Consider the following 13963-nt stretch of genomic DNA (forward strand, 5'->3'; position numbering starts at 1 on the left):
GCCTCACGTGCGCGCTCACGTGCGGCGCGCGGGGCGGCCCCGGAAGCGCTCGGCGACGGCGGCGGCGGGCGGTGCCGGGCGGTGCCGGGCCAAGCTCCGGCGGGCGGGGACGCGGGATGGAGGTGATCAGGAGCAGTGAGTGACCACCCGGCTCTGCGTCCCGAGCTCTGTGCCGCTGGCGCTAAGCTGTTCCGGTGTCCCGGCGTCCGTGCCCTGGGCTGGTGGCCGCTCCGGCCTCAGGCGCTCCTTCATGGCGAAGGGGTCCCCATTGCCCCGCTCACCCATGAGGCGCAGCCCCGAGGTTGAGGGGGCGGCGGGCAGGCCCTGAGGGGCGCCGGGCTGCCGGAGGATGTCGTTTGTAGTCTCAAGTGTGTTTTAACCCTTTACCCGCAGATTTTAAGGATAATCTAAACAAAGTGTATGAAGCCATTGAAGAGTCCGACTTCCTGGCCATCGATGGAGAGTTTTCAGGTACAGTTGCACCTGTTTTGTAATTGTGAATTGTTGGTAGTCTCTGGTTTGACCTCGGTGCCCAAGTTCGCTCCTGTGATGCGTCTCAGGGTTGGCTTGAAAAAGCTAAAGCTGAGGCCACCACAGAGTGATTAAACCACCTGTTACATGTGCGATAGCAGGGCTTTGGTCAAAGCTCCATGTCATGCTTGTGCTCCCACAGTAGTCTTTCAGCACGACCGCTGATAGTTGTTGCAGCTCAAGGTAAAAAAAAAAAAACAGAAGGTGCTATGTGTGCCATGAAAGCAATAGATGGGGATAAGTGAGGAAGATCCTGCAAGTGTTTGGACAGGGAAAGGCAGCGCTAAGAGCGTGTGTGCTTGTGAAACCCTGAGGGTATGTGCAGCAGAGAGGTGCTTTAGTCGGTACTTCACTTTTGAGATGCAGAGTTCAGCTCACTGATGAGACTAGGTTTTGTTACATGTGGTGTTTGTGGAAGTACACTTGTTGCATATTGCTTAAGGCGACTAAGTTATTCAATAAATCTCTGGGCAACACTCTTCCCATTTTTAGTTTGGCTTTGATCCTGCATTGTGTTGTAAAGCCCATTTACATTAGGATATTGGTAGGTCTTGGCCTGCTACTGACATGTTGAGTAGGAGCTAGAATGACAGAGCTTTTGCAGAAGAATTTTACTTCTAGAACACCCCTATTAAAATGTGTGGCTTATTGCAGTAGTATTTTCCTCAAAGTAAATACTTGTAAAACATACTTTAAGTGAAAGCATTTTTCTCAAATTGCCGGTTGTTGCATTTCTTTGCTGTGGTTGATTTTGAAAAGCTTACGCAAAGCAAAATATGTTCTGCTTTTTCAGGGATCAGTGATGGGCCTTCAGTTAGTGCATTAACAAATGGCTTTGACACTCCAGAAGAAAGGTATCAGAAACTTAAAAAGGTAAAGTGTTTACATGGACTGAAATGAAAACTGAAGCTGCTGTTGGTGTAGCATCTTGTTTGTGTGACCAGCAGGAGGAAAGAGAAAGGGAACTTCACTCAGTTCTTGTCTATTTGTGGAATGGAACTGCGTGCTAAAGTTATCTTGGGTCAACAGTAAGATGATTAAATGGGGATGAAAACTAGCAGAAAAACTGTGATGTGTTTACTTTCAGATTGCCAGCTAAATGAACATTGGTTAAGATGATTCACTTTATTTTGAAATGGAGAGAAATCATATGAGGATGCACCCTGGTAATGTTTAAATGTGTACGTTTTATTCTCATGCAAAATTTTTCTTTCATTTTACAGCATTCCATGGATTTTTTGCTCTTTCAGTTTGGCCTTTGCACTTTTAAGTATGACGACACAGAAGAAAAGTATGTTATTCTCTTATTTCTTGTTTTCTTAATTGAGGATTTTCTAAAGTAATACTGACAATCTGTATTGACATGTAACTCATCTTTTCTACAGGTATATAATGAAGTCATTTAATTTCTATATTTTTCCAAAACCCTTTAACAGAAATTCACCAGATGTCAAGTTTGTCTGTCAGGTTAGTAGAAATACAGTTTAATTTTTTTTTGGTTATGGTATACCTAAAACAAGCTTCAGCTTAAAAGGTAGAATAATGTAACTTTCTGGGTTGGGTTTTTTTTCTTATAAAATAAATAAGCATCAGTTAAGAGCTGTTTCAAAAATGGGAGCTTGAAGGGAATATCCTTGAATTCAGTTTTTAAATCTTGTTATGTGTGATTTCTGGAATTTGAGATAGTGTTCCAAACTTGGCAAAATGATTCAGTTTTTTTCCCTCTTCTCATTGAACTTCCAGTTTTCTTGCTTTTTTGATCCTTTTTTCTCATCTTCTTATCTTGCTTTCACTGCTTCCTAGGCAATTGCCAACATTTTTTTGGTCTCAGATTCGTTCTCCTGGACCACATTTTGCTTTCTTTTGTTTCCTCTCTCCACATAGTTTGTTCTTTCATCTTTATCCTTTACCATATTCATGGTTCTTGTACCTTATGGAAGTTGAAAATAAATAAGAAAAGTAGCAGAGCTTAAACTCTCAGTGGCTTCTTTAGGGTTGCAAACTTGGTTGTTCTTGGCTTTGGACTTTGTATAATTTCTTAAAAAGTGTGAAAATAACTTAACTGATGCCACAGCTACTTTTGCCAATTGTAAAGCCTTTTTCTCTTGTTGCAGAGTTCAAGTATAGATTTTTTAGCAAACCAAGGATTTGATTTTAATAAAGTTTTTCGCAATGGTGAGTTGTTTTTGGTTTGTTTTCAATTTCTTTCAATGTCTGCAAAATTTGTGATGACACCTTTCATTGTTTTCTGCAAAAGAAAAAAGGCTGCCATCCATGATACTGCTTTAACACATAGTGAAGTTCTTGAATTATTCTTATCCTGTCTACTGTTGTGCTGATGGTAACTCCCTTTCTAAGAATTCGCTGCATAGTTCAGCAGAACAGAATTCTCACTAACATGACAGCTTGGTTGGTTTGTTTTTATGGAGGCAAAGTGTGAATAGAGAGTAACAAGGTGTAGGAATGCCTAGGAAAGGGATCCCAGTGCACTGTGCTTGGGGCTGCTGCAGTCTGTTATTGGTGATGCACAGAGCAAGAGAGCAGTGCTCAATGCTTCAGTGGTTGTGACCTGCAGCTCTGCACTGCTGGGGCTCATGCCTTGTGCAGAGGTAGTGCAGTGCTACCAGCTCACCTGGCACCTGCTGGGAGGCTGGACAGACACACATCTACTGCAGATCACTGAAAGGGAAGGGTTTGCTTGCAGTCGGCAGGAGTGTAACAGAGGCAAATGCTTGAATCCCTATACATCCCTAATTAGCCTCTAATTATGATGAGCTTTTCCTTTTTTTCTTAGGAATTCCATATTTAAATCAGGAAGAAGAGAGACAGCTAAGGGAACAGTATGATGAAAAACGTTCTCAAGCCAATGGGGCAGGATCTCTGTCATACATTTCTCCTAATTCCACAAAGTGCCCTGTAACAATTCCTGAAGATCAGAAGAAATTTGTAGAGAAAGTCGTGTAAGTAACCCTGTTTAATATCCTCTGATGCTGTTAAAACTAAAATATTAACAGTAGTGATATTTTCACATGTTGAAGCCATTTCTATTATTTTTCTGCTTGTAAAATGCTGCTATTTTTGTTATGAAGTATTTTCTTGTCTTTTGGGGACAGCTGTAAACTTCCAAAAAATGAAATAGTAGATACAGAAGCAAATAATCTGTTTCTTCCAGGGAACAGATAGAAGACTTATTAAAGAATGAAGAAAGTGAAAGTTTGGAACTGGAGCCATGTACAGGGTCAGTTTCTGAAATTGCACTTCTTCTAAGAATTTTTTTTAGTTTAGTCATATAGAATGAGGGGAGTGACAGGGAAGAATATGTTTACTTGGGTTAACTGTAGCAAAATCTACATTTGACTAATTTTTGAATGTTGAGAATATGTAGTAATGTATACAGGGGTTGTAATTTATTTTGAGCTGTAACTTCTGCACGTAGTGGCAAAATATTTTAAGTATAGTCAAGAGATGTCTTGTATATGTGAGCTGCCTTTTGTTACTGCTGAAGTGATCCATAAGCCTTGGAGATTCATTTTATAAAGAAACTTTTCAAATCTATTGAGCTATTGGTTCACAGTTGGCAGTGTTTTTAGTAAGTTTCCTTCCCAAAATTCTATTTAGCTTTGGAAATTAGATATTTGGCGAGTATGATTATTTAAAAAAAATTTTAAGCAACTAATTTAGGAATAGTAAAACATGGTGAAGCTGGGGATAATATACCATCTGTACCTGTATTGAGTGATCATGAATACAGAATACTCTCTGATGAGAAGATACATGGGTGACTTTAAAACATGGTGTAAGTGCTTTTACAGTTTGGCAGCTGAACATCAGAATTCTGTAAATTTCTTCCTAGCCTATAGTTCTGCTAGCAGTGACTCTTGCTTTAAAAATCTTTCTGCAAATGAACACAGTCAGCTTAAACCGGAAATCATTCCTAGGAGACACTCTGTAAAAGGATTGTTAGTAACACGATTGCCTTTTGATTATAGGTTTCAAAGGAAATTAATTTATCAGACCTTGAGCTGGAAGTAAGTTACTGGTAATACTGCCTTACTGTATATTTTTAGTACTTTTGATAAGAAATCTGGGTAAGATATATCTACTTAACCTTGCCATGATTGATTTAGACTATATTTTTCCCTTTAAAAGAAGACTTCTGTAATGTTCTGAAGATGAATTGCATTAAACTTATTTGTGATGATTAATTTAGATATTAAAGCTTAGTATTTGTTTTATCCTTTGTAAAATCTCTGAATAGAACAGCACAGCCTAGAATTATGTAACAAATGCAGCATGCTAGGTTTTAGTGAGCAGAAAGTGCATGTGCTTATACAGATTGTGGGCTTTAACTGAAAAAATAGTAGTTCTATAGTAGGTAGTGGTATGGTTATAGTTTTCTGTTGGATGCCAAGCATAAGCACTTCTGATAACTTAGTATATTGCCTAAATGTATCTCTTAAGCCTCAGGAGAAACTCCAAGGCTTTAGTGTAAGATTGTCACTGTTCTGACTGCAGTAGTAAGATGTGGAAAATATGCAAGTCTTTTTTTTTTTTTTGTATGTTTAGTTAATTCAGTGTTGCATACACTGGAAGCAGATAAAATAAAGCTTCTGTCTAGAAAATGGGATCTCAAGAAATGAGCTCGAGACCTAAGCTGAAAAAAAGCAAACGTGTTTTCAACAGTTTTTCAGTCATTCTTTTAACGTGTCTGTAGCTTCCGGTAGCGTGTACTTTTATGTTTGTCTGATACTTATCCTTGCATCTTCTCTGAGTGGATGGAAGAATGTGTTCTTGTGTTTTTTTAACATTCAGCAGTGTTGCTTTATGAGAGTACAGCGGTGTACACTGTGTGTGTGTGTGTATTGGAGAGAAAAAGCAAGCTGTGAAGGTAGCATGTAGCTAATTAAAGCAGAAGAATGAACTTATTGATTGCCCTTGTGTCCTGACCTCTTTGCAGGTCGTTTATTGAAGTATTCTCTTGTGCATCAGTGTTTTGATGAATCCAAGGTTTGTGGCGTGAGGCAGCTCCTAAATGAGATGGAGGCTCAAAACTGTGTGAGGAGTCACAGCAGTGTTTGGAGTGTGCTCTCCAGTACTAATTTTGGGAGTAGCCAGAGGACAAGGAAACTTGCTGGTTCTGAAGTGGTTGCGCAGTTGTGGTTAGTTTATTATAATGAGATGATGAGAGTAATTGCTACTGGTTAAGCAGGAAAAGGCAATATTCTCTTACTTTTGCTATCAGTTGGACGCTCTGTGAATGGTGTTATTTTGGAAATTAAATATGATTGTAGTGGTGTGATGCAACCCTGTAGCAGAGGTGATGACATTTGAGTTAATAATCCCTACTAAAATCTACCGGTAGCAGAAAGTTCAAGCTTGTTAATAAATCCTCAAATAAGTGGTATGTTAAAGAGATGCTGTCTTCAGAGAAGTTGTCTTGGGGTTGCAAGTAAATGAGAGCACTCTTGTTTTGGATTTCTTGAAAGCAAAGATTCTAGATTGTGATGAAATATCTATATAATGTTTACTTAATATCACCAAAATAAGAAATTACAGGTTCCACAACAATAGCATGGGAAATTGTATAAGTGCCAGTTACTGTTAGGTAATGTAAGGAGGCCAGTTAAACGAGCCTCAAATTGCTTCAAATGTTGCACTATTAAATTAAAAAGAAACTTCTAATAGTTCTTTTACGCCTAAGACTTATAGAAATAATGAGACATGAAATTACTAAATTACTGTTGTGGTTTCAATATGCTAAATGCCAAGTGAATAACTATTAATATTTACTTTTCATTTGTTTTGATGTAGATATCCAAAAGGTATCCACGTGGAAACTCTGGAGTCAGATAAGGTAGCTAGGCCTGTTATTGCCTCTAACATTTGTTCTGTTGAAAGGAAATTGTATTTCTCAGTTTCACCATCTCTCCTGATTTTTAGATCTAACTTGAGCTTTTTTTATGCAAATTCAAAGCATTTTAAATTGAATACAGTGAACTAGTTTCTATCTGACCAACATATGGAGTGTGGGCATGTATTTGTGTGGCTTAATATTACTTTTTAAATGGATAGTAAAAGGTGTTTTAAAATACAATGGGTCTGATGTTCAGTATTAGTGAAAAGCAGGTTGTGATCTCGGAGGAAAACCAGCAGCATCACGTGCTGTGTCCTCTCTTACCAGCATAGATCTCTGCTTCAAAAGGTATTTGAAACAAACTATTTACAAAGAAATGCTGATAATCTTTTTTGGGAAGTAAAAAGTGGGTTTGTGAAAAATTAGGTTTGGGGGATGAAGCAAATACAGCTTTCTAAAATAGGCTTCTGGGAGTAGGTGATAATGTGGTGCCTACAATAGAAGCAGGTGTGTTGCCAAGTAACTGCTGCTGAGGTATGACAGTTTTCTTTACGGTGTAAATTTACAGAAACTTGCAGCAGCCTTAAATCTGAACTTCTCAGAGTCATTCCTCAAACTATACATTTTTTGTTTTAGAAGGAGAGATATATTGTTATTACTAAGGTAGATGAAGAAGAACGAAAAAGAAGAGAGCAGCAGAAACAAGCAAAAGAACAGGTAATAAAATTCCATTCCATTAGTTTATGTGAGAGAGGAAGGGTGAGAATCTCTGACTTCACTCAGCAGTGCAAAAATGCAGGATAGGGTTTGGTATTGTTTCCCTTTGGTTTGCTGTGTCTGGCTGAATTTGAGTTTATAAATTCTACCAGATAACTTAGGCCTTGCAACAGAGCAAAAAGAGTTGCGAGGCACTCTAAAAATTTTCCAAAAATCAGAATTTGTGGAATACTGAATAAGTATTCTGGAGTAGTGACTACCTCCTCATATGACTCTCCGCTCTCACAGAAGTGTGTCCCAGTAAGAGAAAATATCAGTTTCTTGCAGAAATTCTTGAACAAGTTGTTACATGGTTTGGATTCACAGTCTCCCCTTCTCTTACAAAGCTTGCTTGCTCTTGGTTGGCTGAATTAGTGTCCTGTACTGTGAATGTGTCATTTCTTGATAGAACCACGCTGTACACTACTGCTGTGGTAACAAACTGACCAGGAGGTCACACCTCGTGTACTCAGACACTCTGATTTATTAGACTTTATTACTTTATTAGACTTTAATACACTCTGTTTATTAGACTTTTATTTTGCTTACTGAGTGATACAAATTTCAGGAAGTCATAAGACTTGAATTGTGGGAGTTACTGATCAAACTCCTGTGATTTGTGCTTTCATATATCCAGATAAAATCAGTTTGGGTGGAGCAAATAATATGCAGAAAGCCTTTTAAGAGGGAAAGAGATATCTAAAGAGACATTAACTAAAGTGACATCTCTTTATCCAGAAGCAGGTCAGGAGCAGTTTCCTACTACAGCAGGTTTTTCTGAAGTGTTTTTAGTGGGGATATTACTTCCTCAATCTAGCAGTATTCAGAGCTGAACTAAAGTAACAGTGAATGTTTTTATAAAATTTTAGTTCTGGTTGAATAAAGACAGATAACACAAGGCAGAAATTGCTTCTCTAGACCTGAGAAAGAAAAACCTGTTTCAGAACAATTTGTGCTATAGTCAGAACCCCCCAAATTAATCAAAAGTCAGTTTATACAACTACAGCGTTATATAAGTTGAGTTGCACATTTTAATATTTCTCCTTGGTTTTGTTTATATAAATAATGAAGAATGTTTCTTCCTCAGTCTGTGGTAGCATAAAAGTATGGTCTGATTTAATAGGAGTGACAATCAGGATTCAACCTGTTGCACATGTAACAGTATATGTAAAAAAGTACAGCTGAAAATATGTAGGTTAATTGTAATACCTTCCGAGCTGTTGGCAGTGTCATAGCTGCTGAGCCCTATTGGAGATCACGTGCTGACAATGAACTGACTGCAGCTGTTACTGCTCTGGCTGGGGAGAAGTCACCCTCCTTTGCAGCAGCCTGTATTTTGCTGTGCTTTGCTTTGTGGCTAAAACACCAGTGGTACCATCCGTGTGTTTTGTCTCCTGCTGAACAGCACTTGAACGGTGTCAAGGCTTTCCCTCCCACCCTCCTCCAAAAGCAAGGAGGCTGGAGGGGATGGGCTCTCATTATACTTATCCACAAATCTTATTGTCTGCCTTTGAATTTTGGGTGAGGGGAGTGAGCAAAGGGCAGGGTGGCTGCTTGGCTTCTGTCCAGGGGCAACCCATGACAGCAGTTTGTGACTCATCCTACTTGACAGTGAACTAGAGCTACATATAAAATGGAAATCCTGTGAGCAGCATCCTGCTTTAACCTCTTCTGTCTTCCAAATACTGACATTTCCTTCATGTTCTGTTCTTGGCTATGTCTGAGAAACTGTTTGAGGCGAGCTGGGAGCTGGCAGTTGGCAGGTACAGTTGTGGCAGTATTTGTGTCTCACTAATGTCAGAATCTTTGCTTACAGGAAGAATTGAATGATGCTGTAGGATTTTCCAGAGTTGTTCATGCCATTGCTAATTCTGTAAGTTAATGTGATTTTTAACCTACCTTTGTTTGTAAGAAAAAATAATAATTCAAAGAAAGGATTCTTTTGCTGTTACGTTTTGGAGGAGAAGATGAAATATAAGTTAAAGTGACACTTGAGGTTTATGTTGTTTCATGTTTTACAGTGGTTGAGTGTAGTAGGTTAAGTAAGCTCAAACTAAAGAATGACATGAAGAATCTTACTATCTGTAAGAGTCAAGAATAGCCATTTCTTAGCGCTCTTAGGTAAATAAGCTTTGGTGGGTCTTTCTTTCCCTGTTCTGAAAAGATTTTGGTGTTTTTTTCCTTTTTTTTCTTGGCAGTTAAAGGCTGTCAAAGAAGGACTGTTATCATGTCAAATGAATCAAAGTTAACATTAAAAAAACTGCTTGAGCTTTTTCAAAGAGCTTGCTTGTACAAAATCTGGCATGAAAGGTTCTGCACTGTGAGAAGCCAGACCATGCCTTTAATAACTATAGTATGTTATAACCATAAGGAATATATTGTGTGTTGTTGTATGAGTAAATTAAAAGGTAATGGATGGAGAAATGCCTTGACTTCACTCTTCAATAGATTACATTTTGGAAGCCTAATAGCTGTTCTAGTGCATCTTCTCAACATCTGAGGCTGCTGTGAAAGCCTGTGAGAAATGGTGAGAGTAGAGGAAAAAGTGGCTGCTCTGAGAGAATGAAGGAGTGTGTGGGGCAGGCAGAGAGCAAATGGGGAGGTTTGATGTGTTCTTGTTCCTATGTGCCCTTGGCTGGCATCTGGGATAGGGTTTTCACAGATGCCCTTTGCCATGGCCAGGACTGGAAATGTAACAGACATTTAATGTTATTTTCACAGGGCAAACTTGTTATTGGGCACAACATGCTGCTGGATGTTATGCATACCATACATCAGTTCTATTGCCCCCTGCCTGATGTAAGTAATCTTTTGAGTGTTCAGATGATGAAATAAATGCCTTAATGAATTTGTCTTTTAATATTATCTCCACACTTTCTCCTGAATGGAAGAATTGGTCAGCCTGTGAATAAGTGTCAAAAAGTATTTAAAAAAAATCTGTTTGGTACTTCTGGGCTACTGCCTTATTGCTATAAATATTTTTGTAGAAAGTTTAGTTGGATTGTTCTCCTTTGCATTTTTAAAAGGTTCAAATCAGATAGTAGAATTGTGGTTTTTGCTTATGTCAGGTATATTTAACTGACTGTGTTATAAGATACTGGTGTGGAGCTTCAGCACAATTACGTGGCATTTTCTCCTTTGTAGTTTACAAAATGGGAATGTGTGGTTTTAAATAAAATAATACACTTTCTGAAATGATAAGCAGTCTTGTAGCAGAATGATGTTCACTGAGATAAGAGTTATATGTCACAATAATTGGAGGGAGCACTTTGGCTGCAGCAGAGCTGTCTAACAGTTCATGACTGGACTATTCAGTTAAACTAAGCAGTGTATTGGCACCAAAACCATTGCCTGAGGAAGCCAAAGGTCTCATTGGAAGGATGGCTCACATGGTGTTTGGGGAAAGACTTGATCATAAGATAGGAAAAAGAAGTTTGGGACCAGTTGGATGTTGTTGGAATGTAAGCAATTGTCAGTAGTTCCTGTATTTTTGACCCTTGGCAGATCTAAATCTGTAGGCAGTCCCTGCATACCTGGAGTGACTGCTTATATTCCATTGAAATACAAAATGCTGGGAACACTTAAGAACTGTTAATTGGGCTGGAATCAGAAGTAGCCTAGGGTATGAACATTTTATTACTAATGACAGACAAATCAGAAATACGTAGTCTGTAGTTATGTGTAATTGCGGGTGGTGTCTGTGGTAGTGCTGACAAATAGATCTCTTACAGTGACAATTCAGTTACTGTAGCTCACTTTTAGAGGCTGTTTGGATAATTGTAGCTACTGCTCTCTGTCCTCCCAAGAGTGTAAACAGTTCACTGACTTGGATTTTATGTTCTGGTTTAATGTTAAATTAGGACCTAAGTGAGTTCAAGGAAGTAACGTCATGTGTCTTTCCCCGGTAAGTTCTTAGTTCAAACTTTCAACCATTTCAGTATAGTTATAGCAAGCTGATGTTTTTTGTCCTAGCCCTGTACCCTAGCTGTTACTGGAAAAGAAATTGGGATCAAGTTAGATAAATACAATTTTAAAGTAAATTTGAGCAGCTTTTTTTTTTCAGAAAAGCAGTGTTGTTGGTTCATTTCTTGGCAATAGATGCACCTTGCCATTCCCGTGGGTTTGGCATGATGTTTGGGGTTTTGAATCTACACTTCATTTGGAACAAGATTTATTTGCTACTAGTTATTTACATCTCTTGCTGTTCATTGGTTGCTGTCCTTTTTCATGCTGATCAAAGCCAAGGAATGTTTTGGCTGTTCCAAATCCAGTAGTAACTTTCAGTAGGGTGTATCTGCTGTTTCCCAGCTAATACACTAAAACATGTTCTGAGGATTTGGCAAAATGGGCATTCTTCTGTTTCATCCTATTTAGCTCTTATTTTGTTTCTAGGTTACTGGATACTAAACTGATGGCAAGTACACAACCTTTTAAGGTAAGTTAATATTATAGAATGATTTGAAGATACAAAATTGCATTAATACATGTGTATTGAAATATTTGTGGAGAAAGATGTTGAATAATATTTTCTGTGTTGCTCCTTTTATTGTAGATGAATGATTTTTCTTTACCCCTTATTTAAACTTACAGAATTTATAGAATGCAAATTTTTACTTTCCTACTAGTGACTTTTTTCACTTTTGTTTGAAGTTTTATGGTTACTTGGCAGCTTTGGATTCCAAAATATGTAGAGTTTTTGCTAGGTAAAATGTGATTAGTAGATTATTTTCTTCTTGTTAAGAAGAATGTCCCCTCAGGAAATAAAAAAAGTGCTGTTCATGAACAAATAGGATCTAGAAGCTGCTTGTATATTCAAAGCCTTAGAGTACTGTGAATGCTGACTTAGATTTGTCTGGAAAAATGCTTTATCATCATTAGATTCTCTTGTGGTCTTTTCTCAGTGGGTAGTCAGCAGGAGGAAAAAAAAATTACAGGTTTCTCTTAAAATCTCTTACAGCATGAGTTTTATTCCTCTAAAGAAGTATTGACATAAGTGTTCATAAGCTTTTGTTTTCCCGTGTGCCCTTGAATTAATTAAAAAACATGCTGAGGAAGCAGCATCTCTCTTTGTGCATAGCTCTGTGACTCTAGAGCATTGCATAAAGAAGTGCTATTAAATTCACTTTTAGGTATTGTCAGGTTTGTGTTGCACACTGCTGTGGTAAGAACAGAGGCTCTGGCATTCTGAAAAGAAAGAAACCTCCACAAGTTTTATGTTTGGTACAGCTGTATTGATATTTGTGATTCTACAGCACATACTTGGGTTGTTAGCCTGTTGTTATGAAACCCTGCTTTTGGGATGCCAAATGAGTACATCAATTGAGCTAGTTCATTGTACTTAGTTCTTTATAACTTTTCAGTCTGCAGACTTGATGAGTGTAAACACCTAAGAATCAAAGGAAATCTGGTCCTCATAGATCTCAGACAACTTTAAGAAAGATTGTGTGACATATTTTGTTTTCTCTGGCTGTTGATTCTGCATGTTTCCATTGTACTGACTGACAACATATATTTGATGAGGAACTTCAGTAAGGAATTAATGTGTAATACATCTTTGTGGCTCTTTATTTTATGCATATAATTCATCAGTAGATTCACTGATGCTGCTCAACTAAGTTCATGTGTCGGAGCAGCTTCTGATTGTCAGACTTCTTTCACTGTCTCTGTATTACTTTCAATCAGCAGTGTTTACACTTGTAAAACTATTCAAGAATGTCCAGTCAGCAAGCACATTTCAATACTCACCTTGAATGCCTTCAACCATTATGATCAGTATTTAGAATATTTGCCCTGCTGTTTGTGCTGCTTTTTCCCTTGCCACGTGTACCCTGCATGAAACCAGATTCAAACAGAAATTACTTTGGCATAATCCCTCAATAATTCTGAACAGCATTAATAAATGCTTATGATGCAAGTGAGGCAAGGTAACTGAAATTTGTCTTGACACACCTCTGGTGCATTAGTTTGAAATAGGGCTTTCTGTAAATCCTTAGAGAACACCAGGTGGCAGCAGTAAATACTCATTTGATCCTGTTTGATTTCAGTTTCCAGGGAAAATGTGCTTGGCATTTTCAATTAATGATAGTTTTTCTTGCAGGAGCTCATTAATAATACATCACTTGCAGAACTGGAAAAACGTTTAAAAGAGGTTCCATTCAGCCCTCCTAAAGTTGGTAAGGATATATCAAAATGCTCTTATTTCTGAAATGTTTTGATTATTTTTGTTCTTGGTCTAAAATATAAATTCCCTGCTAATACTTAGTGTTTTGATGAAGGGACTTTAAATGACAGCACAATTTAAGGGACTTTAAATGACAGCATAGAGTGCAATTATAGTTAGAGGTATACCTGGAACTTCATAGCAATCTAGACAGAAAAGAATGGATGAGTTCAGTGAACAGCAGTTTCATCATCTTCTAATGATGGATTTGTTTTCTTTTAGGTTGATTTTTGGGAATTAATTTGAAATTTGTTCAAAACTTTCATTTGGTGGTTGTCCTTTAGATCAAAGCCAGAGCACTCCAGGAGGCTCTTGGACAAACAAAACTAAGAAAACTTATACAGCAGTGACCAGTTGTGTGTGTTCTAGAAATTACTAAAGTTCTTTTAGTAGGAAAAAGGGATTTTTGCTTTGAGGTGAATAGAAGGATATTTAATCAAAGGGCAAGCTTAGCTCAAGGTGCTGGAATTTTTCTTAAGCTGCTAATTTAGAGAAGGGAGAGCAATACTGTAGAGTGGAGTATGTTGAAAGGGAAAGTTTCAATGCTTGATCAAAATCAAGATGAGCAGAACTTTTTTTTATTGCTGAATGTGCAGAGCATA

The 13963-nt window shown here is 38.0% G+C and overlaps 1 protein-coding gene across 5 annotated transcripts in view; it reads left to right on the top strand.

Moving 5' to 3' along the window:
* Positions 1–33: 33 nt before the first annotated feature.
* Positions 34–13963, top strand: part of PARN (poly(A)-specific ribonuclease) — a 41996-nt gene continuing 28066 nt past the window's right edge. For 2 of the 5 annotated variants that reach the window (XM_059862036.1, XM_059862037.1), the window contains exons 1-16: positions 34–135; positions 394–471; positions 1325–1404; positions 1755–1822; positions 1917–1998; positions 2646–2706; positions 3326–3491; positions 3704–3769; positions 4521–4559; positions 6343–6385; positions 7022–7102; positions 8958–9014; positions 9863–9940; positions 11002–11045; positions 11534–11576; positions 13239–13314. In XM_059862036.1, the coding sequence (XP_059718019.1) occupies positions 117–135; positions 394–471; positions 1325–1404; positions 1755–1822; positions 1917–1998; positions 2646–2706; positions 3326–3491; positions 3704–3769; positions 4521–4559; positions 6343–6385; positions 7022–7102; positions 8958–9014; positions 9863–9940; positions 11002–11045; positions 11534–11576; positions 13239–13314 (1081 nt within the window). In that variant the 5' untranslated portion in view covers positions 34–116. Of the gene's footprint in view, positions 136–375; positions 472–1324; positions 1405–1754; positions 1823–1916; positions 1999–2645; positions 2707–3325; positions 3492–3703; positions 3770–4520; positions 4560–6342; positions 6386–7021; positions 7103–8957; positions 9015–9862; positions 9941–11001; positions 11046–11533; positions 11577–13238; positions 13315–13963 lie in introns of those variants that run through there. The other 3 variants (XM_059862034.1, XM_059862035.1, XM_059862038.1) reach the window with 3 other exon arrangements.

Source organism: Haemorhous mexicanus, chromosome 17 (assembly GCF_027477595.1).
Source record: "Haemorhous mexicanus isolate bHaeMex1 chromosome 17, bHaeMex1.pri, whole genome shotgun sequence".
Lineage (NCBI taxonomy): Eukaryota > Metazoa > Chordata > Aves > Passeriformes > Fringillidae > Haemorhous > Haemorhous mexicanus.